The sequence below is a fragment of the Trichomonas vaginalis genome, chromosome III (genome assembly GCF_026262505.1).
Source record: "Trichomonas vaginalis G3 chromosome III, whole genome shotgun sequence".
Taxonomy (NCBI): domain Eukaryota; phylum Parabasalia; order Trichomonadida; family Trichomonadidae; genus Trichomonas; species Trichomonas vaginalis.
The window spans coordinates 15,832,080-15,844,390 of NC_067205.1; the positions used below are offsets into that span (position 1 = coordinate 15,832,080).

Below are 12,311 nucleotides of genomic sequence, written 5' to 3' on the forward strand. Positions count from 1 at the left end.
GATTCATTAAGTCCTTTATTTAAATTTTATTTCATAAAATCTTTGAATCAATTATACTTCACAAGGAAATATCTATTACAATTAATCCACAATACTTAAAAATTTATGCCTTTTATGGTTAGTACATTATCAAATTCAAATTAACTATTACAAACTATAATAAGCATTTACATATATTCCAAACGTATCATTGACTTTTGGAAAGTTAGTGATTAAGTTCCAGATAGTCTATATACTGTAAATAAGAAATATATTTGAAGTAATTTCTTATTTTTGTAATGCGATGTTCTGAATTAATTCTTATAGAGAACAGGATCACAGATACATAGCTAATGATTCTGTTTCGATGATGTGGATTTGAAATTACATCAGAAAAAATTAACTATGAGTTATTCGGATTGGATAAGCATAGTGTATCATATTTTTTGCTTATCATTCATTTTATTTTTAAACTGATATGCCATCAATCAAAATTTGAGAAAGTTTGTTTACAAATTTATGGCACCTTCAATGAATGAAAACTTTGATTCTTTGACTCCAGATCAAATTGTTTCGGTCATTTATGGTATAAAATCAAAGAACAAACATCAAAGGGAGTATGCCATTAACAATTTCTCAAATATTTCGAAGAAACTTGGTTCAGATAGAACTATTCATGAATTAGTACCATATTACATCGAATCAACGACAGTTAATATCGAAGAAATTGCTGGAATCATCGATCAAATTGCAAAACTCGATTTTAAACAGTTGAAATCCGATGAAATCGAATTCTTATTAAATACAATCAAACAATACACAGAAATAGATTCCACAGATACAAGAAATTCATTTGCACAACTTATGTCCATTTTAGTTGATGTTTTAGATAATGACCAATTTGAAGCCATATTTTTGCCATATTTCCATAATCTACTTGAAGAAGATTATGCACCAATGAAGTTCACATTCTTTACTATCCTGAAATCCATTGCCGAAATCCTTACAGAAGATATGCTCGAAGAAATCTTCATTAAATACCAAGAATTAGGCGAAATACCAGTAGAAGTCCAAGTGCATATGATAGATGCATCATCCGAGATATTTAAATACGCAAATGAAAACACGAAAGACACAATTCTTCAATTGATCAGTGAATACATAGAATCAAAGGATCCACGAGTTGCATTAGCATTACTTACAATACTTCCTAATATTGATGCTTCAAAAGATCAAGCGAATTCTTACATAAAACAAATTATTCTTTTTGAAGACTTCAGAGTACAAACAAAGGCCATTGAAACGCTTACCAAGCTTCGTAAGATAAGTCCTGATGATATTGTTGACTATTTAAACTACTATTACCAGACGAAAAACAAAATTTTACTTGTTTCCATAGCAGATGCCCTTCCTTCATGCAAAGGATGCAGCGACAAGAGCATTAATACACTTAGAGACATGGTCGATGACTTTTTACAGTACGATTTCCCTCCAATTATCGTATCAACTTTGAAAGCACTTTATCCATTGATAGATGAGCTCGGAAACGAATATGTTCTTGATTCAATCACACAGTTCATTGCTAGTTCAACAGTAGACCTCCAATTGGCTGCTGTTTCAACAATTATTTATTCAGATTTCAGTGAAGACGAGAAAGGATCAATCATTGACGGTGTTCTTCAGAAGATCGATTGGCGAGGTCGATTTGCAATTGCAGAATCAGATTCTCTTTTGCGAGATAATAATACACTTCTGGAACGTCTTATTTTCGATGATTCATATCGTGTTCGAAACCGAGCCGCGAAAACATTTGGCAATCTTTCAAAAACGGAAGGCGAAACATACATCAACAAAGTTATCATTCCAACAATCTATAAATTGTCTGTTGATGAAGATTACCAGCACAGACAGACAGCAATTCAACTGTGTCTTGAGTTAGAACACAAATCAGTTGCGAAAGACATTCTTGAAAATCTTTCAACAGATCCAGTTAGTAATGTTAGAATTACAGTTATGAAAATCTCTCAATTGATGGGATTCGAAGATATTGTCATTAAACTTAAAGAAGATCCTGATGAAGATGTCCGAGATGCTGTTTAAAAATTTAATTTTTTATTATATATTTTTATAAAATTTGATAAAAAAATTGAGATTTTTTTTGTGAGTTCACTTACCAATTTCTGACTTTCTCTCAACTTTTTTTCTTACATCCATGTCTTTATTATCTGATTTCTAAGTTGAATAGTTATTATAAAACATTAAGGTCATCAAAAAGTTGTGCTTTTTTTAAAAACAATTGTATGAGAGGAAAATTGAGTACTTTCTGATCCAAATTTGATTCAATTGAGCCATTAGATTCATTTATATCTCATTATTCAACAGATAATTGTATTGCTGCAAAAAATCCTAATCATAAAAAACAATCAAATAGAGAAGGAATCATCTCATTTAAAAATTCAAGATTTAGACATCGAAGACATTGAGTATAACATGGATTATTCCGAAAAGAATTTAAGTCATAAAATTCCATATATTTCTAGTAAATGTTGATATTGTTTATTTAAAAAACTGTTATAATCGTCTCTTACTTCTTCCATTTTTTCCCATTTTTTCTCACTTATCCCGATTGAACCTAGTAATCGATCCATGATTAACATTCTAAAAAATTCGAGAAAAATTTTAAATAAAGTATGTTGTAATTGAACATTATGATGAGAAAAGATGTGAAATCAAAGTCAAATTATTTTGACCAAAATCAAATTTTCATTCATTTTTCACCCAGCCATAAGGATGACACATTTGAGAGTTTTACATGGTATTTGCCGGCAAATGCCATGCGAAGTTTTCTCAAATATTTTAGGGTAAATACACCGGCAACCCTTGGAAAATAATGGATTGAAGAGGTTCGTATGTATGATGCTCTTTAAAGATTCATTTCTTTGTTGTCAGTTTATAAACTGTTCAGGACAATGACGATGTTTTTTGTCATTTACCATTTCGGATGAATTAAATCAAATTTTATATGATAAGTATAATATTTATGCCATCAGATCAAATTTCAAAATTTCAGATGCAATTCAATTTTTGAGAATAAAATTTTAATTAATGACGACAATGTACCTACAATACAATATAAAACAAATTTATTTCAATTGTGTTTGATCATTTTTTTATGAGTTTTTATGGACCACCAAACTACACAGTTTATAATTCTACAAATGTTTGCTTATACTCAGTGCCAGAAGGATGGAGAACATTTAATGTACCACCGGAAGTTGAAATAATTCGTCCAAACGCTTTTTCGAAAGCATCAAACACATTATTGCGAGTTTTATTTGTTCAAAGTTCATTAACTAAGATCAGACATTCCGCATTTTGTAATTGTTCTCGTTTATTATGGCTTAATTTCTCACTATGCTCTAATTTAAGAGAGATTGGCAAAAATGCCTTTTATGGATGCAGTTCACTCTCATACTTAGTATTACCACTATCAATACAATCCGTTAAAGACTACGCTTTTTCACAATGTAAATCATTGACAACTTTATTCATCGATAACTCATCAGAATTGAACTACATTGGCAAACGAGCATTCGAAAATACAGCCATAACTACATTCTTCATAACAAACAATCTCAAATTCATCGGTGACAACGCATTTTATGATTCTAAGATGAAAAATTTCGAATTAAATAAATGGCATAAATATTACACTAATCATAGTGGAGCATTATATACAAAGGACCTAAAAACGCTCGTACATTATCCAAAAGAGCTAATCTCAGATCAATTTAATTTTACTAAAGAAACAGAGAACGTTCAACAGTTTGCTTTCATCAATATCAACAGTATTAACAAGATCAAGCTCTCTCCTTCAATAAAAGAACTGAAAAACGGAACATTCGCTAATTCTCACATCCAATCATTTGATTTTACATCTGCCATCAATTTAGAGTCAATTGGACCAAACTGTTTTTATAAAAACGATAGAATTCAAACAATAAATTTAGAATCCAATAATAAACTGAAAACAATAGGTGAATATTCATTTTATGGTTGTTCATCATTAAAACACGTAAAATTATCCACTTCTGTTGAAAAAATTTCAGATTTTTCATTTACCAACTGTATTTGTTTAGAAAATGTTGAATTTCCAAAGGAATGTGAGCTGCAACATATCGGAAAATGTAGTTTTAACAACACAAACATCTCAATTTTTTTACATTTCAAATAAAGTTTCAATAATTTGTGACGGATTCATAGATTACTGCAACAATCTACAACAATTCAATGTAAATAATGATAATCAGTACTTTACAAGTGAAAATGGAGTGTTATACACTAAAAATCACACAATTTTAATTAAATATCCTCCAAAATATGGAAAAGAATATTATGAACCACATAAAGATGTTATTGAACTACAAGAACATTGTTTCTATTTAGCAATTAATCTCATTGAAATAAATTTACCGGAAACTTTAGAAAAAATTGGAAATGGATGTTTTATGTCTTCCGGATTACAACTTATTGAGTTTCCAAACAGTTTAACAACAGTTGGAATTGCTGCTTTCATGAATTGCAGATCTTTGAAATTTGCTAACGTCAAAGGTAATATAATGGACATTTCATCATCATGTTTCAAGAATTGTAACTCTCTTAATGTTGTTTACATTGATAATTCAATTGTTTCACTTGGAAATAATTGTTTCGAAAATTGTAACTCAATTAAATGTATAACTGCACCATTTCACTTGAGATCTATCATCAAGAAGATGGGAATTGTTCCTGAAGCATTTAATCGAAAATGCATCATTCCAAAATCAAAATTTACGAAAGATGAACTTTAAAATTTATTTTTATACTATATCTTGTATTGTATTAATAAAAATCTAACGTTTAAAAATCAATTTCATATATTTATCATATATTTTTTTTTAAAAAATTATTTTTATTTTCATATTTTCCTTTTTAATTCCATTGGAAGGACATATAATGTGAACAAAAGTATATGTAAGCTTCATATTAACCAAAGTAGAGGATCATTATACATACCAAATAGTGAAATTTAATCATATCAACTAAACATTTTCTATTTTTTGGAGAAATAGCAAAGTTAGCAAGCTATATAACTTATTTAGATTAAACTCAAAGCTAAGTTTATATCTAAATTAGTGATTTTATGCTTCAAAAATGATTGAGATTTTTTTGGATGATTGTCACTTTTTAAAATCTTGACACTTTTCAGAGATTTTAAATTTGAGAACTTTATAATTTTTTTATATGAATGAAGATGAAATTAATTCAATTACGTTTGATCCTTTTACAAGATTCATTGGAGTATCAATGAAAGACTCAGTAGCGATATACTCTGTCGAACCATTAAAGAGAACATTCAAAAAAGACTTTTTAAACTTCAAAATTGGACATATAACGATTTCTCCAGATGGAAATACAGTAGTATTCACAGCAATTCCAACTACAGGCGATACACAACAACATAAAGTATACATTTATAGTACTTACTTCGATGAAGCTGAGAAACAACTAGATTTTGGCGAACCAATACTTAACATTGTTCTTCGAAAGAACCACATCTTAATTATCCTTGCTAATAGCATTTGCGCATACGATATTCGAAATAAAGTCATTTATTACGAACAAATTACATCTCCTAATATAGATGGAGCAGGAGATATATCACTAGATGATCAAAACCCTATAATAGCTGTATGTGGACTGATTCCAGGCTCTATTCGCGTTTCTTTTATGTCTGATGAATCTCCTGTTCTTTTCAACGCTCACGAGCATGCTATATCAATCATAAGGTTCTCAAATGATGCATCTCTACTAGCTACAGCAAGTTGCGAAGGAACAATTATTAGATTATTTGATTCGGCTACAGGATCTCCTCTCAAATCATTCAGAAGAGGAAATATTCCAGCCAAAATTCTTTCGGCTGCAATTTCTCCAGGAAATGGTTATTTATCGGTTTTTAGCTCAAATGGAACGGTTCATATATTCCAAGCAGATTCAAGAGTTGAAGATATTAATGATCCACCTAGAGCTGCTACTAAAATATCTATTGGAATTTGTAATAGTGCTGATCTTGAATTTAACTCAGATTCTCAACTGAGAATGGTTTCATCGACAGGATTTTTGTATGAGATAGATCCAAAGAAAGGAATTATTACTTCAAAAACTTTCATTCTTTCTCATTAATTGTACAAAATTATATTTTTTTAATTATGACCAATATTTTTAGCTTACTTGCTTAATCTCATGAAAATTATCTATTATGTAAAGTTTGTTTTTATTTTGTTCTGTTTAATTTGATTTTTTTTGATATTTCTTGAGATAAATATGAATTTGTTCTTAACCAACTCATTTATATCTTTAACATGAAAGAATTATTATCATTTAATGCATAATTAATGGAAATTAATGAAGTTTCGAAGAAAATGATTTATTTTTTTCAAAAAATCATGTAGTTGGACTCTCAAAATATGAAAATTAAATACCAAGTTGATTAAATATGGATATTTTATGTAAAAGAAGACAAAATAATTTTCACAGTAATTATTTTATCAATTTTTTAAAGATGTTTAACTATTGCATGGAATCGTTTTCCGAAAAGCATCGAGATTATTCTGAAATATTGAAATAAATAAAAATTTTTCAATGTCGGATTTGAAAGTTGGTCAAAGAAATTTCATATATAAATGTCAATATTATCAAGAATTTATAATAATCACATAATTATCAACGTTTTTCATTTCAATTTTTATGAATTATCGAAACTTTTGAATAATATCTCAATCAAAAACATTAGTTATTGATCTATTCATTCTAATGAAATTAATTTTTATGCAAGTTTACGTTCTTTGAAAAAAATTAAAATTCCATTAAATCTCTTCAAATGAGTAATTATATAATTAAATTTAAAAAAAGTTGCCTTTGAAATTTTGAATCATATAAATTAATGCTCAATTTCTTACTTTTTTTATCTTATTCTAACAAATTTTCCTACAATTTCGCAAATACAGAGTATACATTACAAATGAATTACGATGGAAAACGAATTCATCATGGTCTAAGGACAACTTGGAATATTCAAGGACAAAATAGAAGAACTCTATCACCGGCTGCAAATGGTTCTGACTTTTATTAAGGAATTATTCTCGATACTAACGTTATTTTGCCAGAAAATGAAGACAAAACAATTTTAGATTATACTTTTCAGAATAATGGCACAACAGCTAAGAAAATTGAATTATATTTTAGAACTCGTCTTTACTTTGGCAATGAAGGTAAGCTTCAAATCGAACCTTTTGGAGATTATCAAGGATATCGTTATTTTAATCCTAATACAAATGAAGAAATGTATCTGATTTCAAGAGGTGGAGAATACGCAAGTGCTTATTCAAACTATCATAGCGACGATTATTATAATTATGAATATTATACAAATATGGATCCAAGAATTCATACTCGAAATAATTGGCTTTTAATATACTGGAAAGACAAACTAGTAGATGTTGATGAAGTTGTTCACTTATATGTCACTTTTACTCCAAATCCCCAAATTAAACAATCTCCAAAAGTAATAATGAACACACAATTAGAAGAAAACTATCCAACTAAGCATAATTTATTACTTGAAGGTCGATGCGAAGGATATGAAAATGACCAATCAATTGTTTTATATTATCAATATAATTGGGGAAAAATTGTCAAACTAAATGAATTCAATATAACGGATGAATTGAAGTCTATTGATTTTTCATTTGATTTAATATTAGAATCATATAGAGCTGCAAGGATTATCAATGTATGGGCAGTCACAAAAGATGCTGCCATGACAAATTATTATTCAAAGTATATATATACAGGAAGAAAACCAGTTTTATACATTATAACTCCCCCAAAGAAATTGTATTATAAGGACAATACAATTTACGTTGATTTTGCAGGAAACTGTGATTAAGTTCTAACTTGTATTATAACATCGATAACAAATATTCTTCATCAATCAAATCTTTTAATGATGGTTTCAAAAACCTGACATATTTTGCATATTTTCAACGATGGGATATTGGTGTTGGAAAGCATAATATTACTTTATACCTTAAAGATGACTATCACTATTCAGAATCATTCTACTACGAATTTGATGTTATAAATAAACCACGGCCTAGATATTCATTATTAAATGGATTTCAGACAAATGAACGAAGTTACTATTTCTATCAGAATCAAACAGTCCCAATAAGCATGAAAGGTGGAACAGTTGGCGAAAATATAACATTATGGTTCAGAAAGAGTGAACGAGATGTTTTTACCCCTGTTTACACTTTTACTTATAATGGAACAGATGGAATTTATTATCATAATTTCAAACTTCCTTACGTTGCTGCTTATTACAAACACTTTTGGATAATAACAAATGATGATGAAGTAAATTCAGATATTACATATACGTATTCAAATGTCAAAAAAGAGTTAAGAATCTCAATTACAACACCAATCCAACCTTATTATTCTCCAAATACTACTGTTAATCTTGAAGGATTTGCCTTTAATTTTGATCCAGGTCATTTGGTTCAAATTAAATCTAGGTTAAATGACGGCCAAATTATACTTACAAATCAAAATGAAATAATAATGGATGATAACTACAAATCAAATGATTTTATTTTTAATATCACATTACCAGAATTATGTGGCAATTACCTTTATCGATTTTATATCTATGACTTAAACACAAGTAAAGGCGGATATACCTATGAGATTTATTTCAAAGTTTCATTACCTGGTGCAATATATGATGTTACTAATTTAGAAGATACATACTCAATTAATGCATTCATAGAAGTTACTTTTACTGGATTCCAATATGTTCGCGGGTACTTATATTTCCAATATGATAATGGGACAATAAATAAACTTGATGAAATCATCAATTTTAACGGGAACAATGTTACAGTTACAAAACAAGTCCCTACAAAAGATTACAAGCTTAATATTGAAGAGCACAACGTTACATTCTTTGTATATAGGGTGTCCAAAGGTGTGTTTAGCACAAACCTGAATACTGCGAATAGAAATAAACAAGTTACATATATATAAAGTTTATTTAAATATAATAACCATTGGATTCAATCACGCGTTCGCAGCGATCGATCCAGGCTTGAAAGACACGCTTTAAATCATCATGAGAAAATTGCTCAAATTGCTCTCTTACAAAATTTTCAAGATCATCTGGACTCGCGAATTCGCGTCCTTCAGCTCTCTTTTTTAGCGTGCCGAATAAATAAAAGTCAGAGGGTGCAATATCAGGTGAATAAATTGGGTTTGGAACAACTTTGACATTGTTTTCCACCAAGTAATTCATTACCTTATGACTTTTGTGAACTCTTGAATTATCAAAATGAATTGCAAACTTTTGTTTTTGTTGTTTGGATTTCTCAAACTCATCAGAATTGATAATTTGAGTAAGAACATTGTCAATTAGATACTGAGCATTCATCGTATTAGGTTTTTGAAGAATATCAATTGCGATGATGTCATTCACGCCCCAAAAAACCGACAACATCATCATTGGTGTGTCAATTTTTTTCTTCGGGAATGTTTGCGGATTTTCATCCTTCGGGATCCACATGATTTTGGCTTCTGTTGCATATTGAAACCAAGACTCGTCCCCTGTTACTAAAAAGCGAAACTTCTTGGATTGATACGCACCCAATATAGAGAGGAGCTCTTTCGAAGATTGGACTCTAGATTTTTTTTGAACTGAATTAAGGTTGTGCGGAACCCAACGTGTATACGCTAGTTTGTAGTTCAAATAATTGTGCAGATAATAAGTGACTGTTGTATGTGGTATCTTTGTCATCTCCTCTATCCTTCTGAGTGATGCTCTTGGGTCTTCATCTAGCGCTTGAAGAATTGCTTTGATTTTTCTTTGATCCGGCGATTTTTTGTCAATTTTTATGATGGGCGCCTTTTTGTTCATGAAGTGATACATCCTAACATGATACGTTACAGTGGAATAGCTAGGAGCATCCATACCGAAGCATTTTACCAATGTCTCGTAGATTTTTTACAGTCTTTGCATTTTTTTTGCAAGAGCGAGGATGTTTTCTTTATGATTCATTAAAAAAATGAAAAAAATCCCGCCAAAATTTCCTGCGAAACCGCCTCTTGTCTCAAAATTCATTTTATATCCCGGCATGGCGCCAAAATACAACTTACTCATCATATACATATATTCATATTTTTTATTATATATTTATAATCAGCATATATCTCCTTTAATAGTCTCATATAGAGCGCTGTGCTAAACGCACCTTTGGACACCCTATATGATGAATTTGGCTGTCCATCTGAAAATTCTTATACTCATGTTTTCAATTATGATGACAGAAATGTACCATTCCTTTATTTATGGTATTCTTCTGTTGAAAATCCAATGAGATATTCGGATACTTTTAATAATGAATATAAATATGGTGACAAAGATAAAAATCAAAAAGTAAATATTACTCGAAAGTTTAAGAGCACCAGAAATACAAGTAGTTAAAGCTAATCAAAACAAACAAATTTATGATTACCATGAAAATGCGAAACTCATTCTCAAAATGAGAGATAGAAATTATGGTGATGAAGTTCAAATATTCATGAAAGTTAACGGTGGAGAATTCACAAACATCATCAATTATACATCTCGAGGAACATTTGAAGACATTCCATATGATTTTGAATATGCGCATGTCAATAGTAAATATGATCTAGTATTCAAAGCGATCGATAACACAGATTCGGCATCTCCTGAAGTGAGTATTAGTTTTGAGGTAAAGCAAACACCAGTTACAATTGTTACCAATACTCTCGAAGAAATGTATGTACCAGGAACAAAAGTCAACATCACTTGTTTTGCTGGTGATTTCAATCCTGGAAGCATCATTCAATTTTATTACAGAATTAATGGTGCAAATACAGTTTATTTTCATGATACTTTTGAAATATCAGAAGATTTCAGAACTGCAGAATATACATTTACAATCAAATTACCAGATTATGCAAATAGAAATACAATTTATGTTTATTCGAAAGATCAAAATAATAAAGCAACTCATTACGCAGCTGTTTACACAACAACAAATAGAGATCCAAAGATCATTAGTATTAATGAATTGAAACCAGAATATACAAGCAATGAATATATCGATATTGATGGAATCTTTGATGATAGTCGTGTAAAATTATATTATCAATATGATAAGCGAGCGGTTCAATATCTTAGGGACTGGATTGATTGTACAGGGGCAGATCTGCAGATTCACAAACAGATTCCAGTACCAAAAGAAAGTTTTAGAGGCGGTGAGCACACTGTAACTATATATTTGATTGATCAGTATGATATCAAGTCAAACGATGTTTCATTTAGATTTATTTACAATGATAGACATGCACCAGAGCTCGGTGTCAAACTATTAAGTGGTTCAAAATCATATGGCTTTTATGATACAATCAAGTTTAACTGCAGTGTTATTGATCCAGATGTCGGAAACACAATTACACTTCGTGTTAAAATCAACAATAGTGATGAACAAACAATTTATGATTATACATCAGATGGCGAAACATCTCATTATTTATATGATTTTGCAGTTCCAAATGTCAATGGTGTTGTTAATTTTGTATTCAGAGCAGAAGATAACTTTGGTTCATTTTCAAATGAGCAATCATTCGATATTAAAGTGAAACAGACTCCAAGTGTTATCATCACAAGTGGTATCTCTAGTTACTACAATGGTGGCGAAGAAGTTGAAATCAGTGGATTTGTTGTTGATTACGATCCAGGACAGGAAGTTCAAGTATTATACAGTATCAGTAGAGGAAACTCAGTTTTCGCAACACCTCTCATGATAATGAATGATAACTATGTAACAAATCAATTCGAGTTCGTCATCAGTCTTCCAACAAAAGTTGGAACACACTCTGTCACATTCTGGGCAGAGAATAGTAATGGTATCAAGAGTGAGTACTCTCGACAGTTCTTCACAGTGAATGTCAATCCGAAGATCATTACATGGAACGAAATTCGTCCAACATATGCAAAGAACGGATTTATAGATTTTGACTCAGTGATCTTTGATGATTCTACATCAATGATACATTACTACTTCGACACGATGTCTATTAACTCAATTAATGAGTGAATCAATGCAGGTGGCAAGAATCTAAGTATCAGAAGACAGATTCCAATTCCAAATGACTTGTCAATTGGCAGCCACACAATCACAGTCTATCTTCGAGATTGGTATGGTGCC

General features: G+C 30.2%; 6 protein-coding genes and 1 pseudogene across 7 annotated transcripts, besides 1 other annotated feature; 6 read left to right on the plus strand and 1 right to left on the minus strand.

Moving 5' to 3' along the window:
- Nucleotides 1–498: 498 nt before the first annotated feature.
- On the plus strand, nucleotides 499–2,105 carry TVAGG3_0709470 (meiotic spindle elongation; the record flags this gene model as incomplete). The annotated part of the gene is made up of 1 exon (XM_001306309.1): nucleotides 499–2,079. One exon carries the CDS (start codon nucleotides 499–501, stop codon nucleotides 2,077–2,079), a length of 1,581 nt encoding a protein of 526 aa, XP_001306310.1.
- Nucleotides 2,106–3,151: 1,046 nt separating this feature from the next.
- On the plus strand, nucleotides 3,152–4,213 carry TVAGG3_0709480 (ribonuclease inhibitor domain-containing protein; the record flags this gene model as incomplete). The annotated part of the gene is made up of 1 exon (XM_001306308.1): nucleotides 3,152–4,213. The coding sequence occupies one exon, from the start codon at nucleotides 3,152–3,154 to the stop codon at nucleotides 4,211–4,213; it is 1,062 nt and encodes a 353-aa protein (XP_001306309.1).
- A 274-nt stretch (nucleotides 4,214–4,487) lies between these two features.
- TVAGG3_0709490 (ribonuclease inhibitor domain-containing protein) lies at nucleotides 4,488–4,829 on the plus strand (the record flags this gene model as incomplete). The annotated part of the gene is made up of 1 exon (XM_001306307.1): nucleotides 4,488–4,829. One exon carries the CDS (start codon nucleotides 4,488–4,490, stop codon nucleotides 4,827–4,829), a length of 342 nt encoding a protein of 113 aa, XP_001306308.1.
- A 378-nt stretch (nucleotides 4,830–5,207) lies between these two features.
- On the plus strand, nucleotides 5,208–6,476 carry TVAGG3_0709500 (phosphatidylinositol-3,5-bisphosphate binding; the record flags this gene model as incomplete). The annotated part of the gene is made up of 1 exon (XM_001306306.1): nucleotides 5,263–6,201. One exon carries the CDS (start codon nucleotides 5,263–5,265, stop codon nucleotides 6,199–6,201), a length of 939 nt encoding a protein of 312 aa, XP_001306307.1.
- An 884-nt stretch (nucleotides 6,477–7,360) lies between these two features.
- On the plus strand, nucleotides 7,361–7,966 carry TVAGG3_0709510 (uncharacterized protein; the record flags this gene model as incomplete). Its single annotated transcript, XM_001306305.1, has 1 exon — nucleotides 7,361–7,966. One exon carries the CDS (start codon nucleotides 7,361–7,363, stop codon nucleotides 7,964–7,966), a length of 606 nt encoding a protein of 201 aa, XP_001306306.1.
- A 1,069-nt stretch (nucleotides 7,967–9,035) lies between these two features.
- Nucleotides 9,036–10,339: a mobile genetic element.
- On the minus strand, nucleotides 9,116–10,243 carry TVAGG3_0709530 (annotated as a pseudogene). Its single transcript has one exon. A coding segment is annotated over exon 1 (1,128 nt).
- A 277-nt stretch (nucleotides 10,340–10,616) lies between the features above and the next one.
- TVAGG3_0709540 (hyphally regulated cell wall protein 1 family) lies at nucleotides 10,617–12,200 on the plus strand (the record flags this gene model as incomplete). Its single annotated transcript, XM_001306303.1, has 1 exon — nucleotides 10,617–12,200. The coding sequence occupies one exon, from the start codon at nucleotides 10,617–10,619 to the stop codon at nucleotides 12,198–12,200; it is 1,584 nt and encodes a 527-aa protein (XP_001306304.1).
- Between the last annotated feature and the right edge of the window lie 111 nt (nucleotides 12,201–12,311).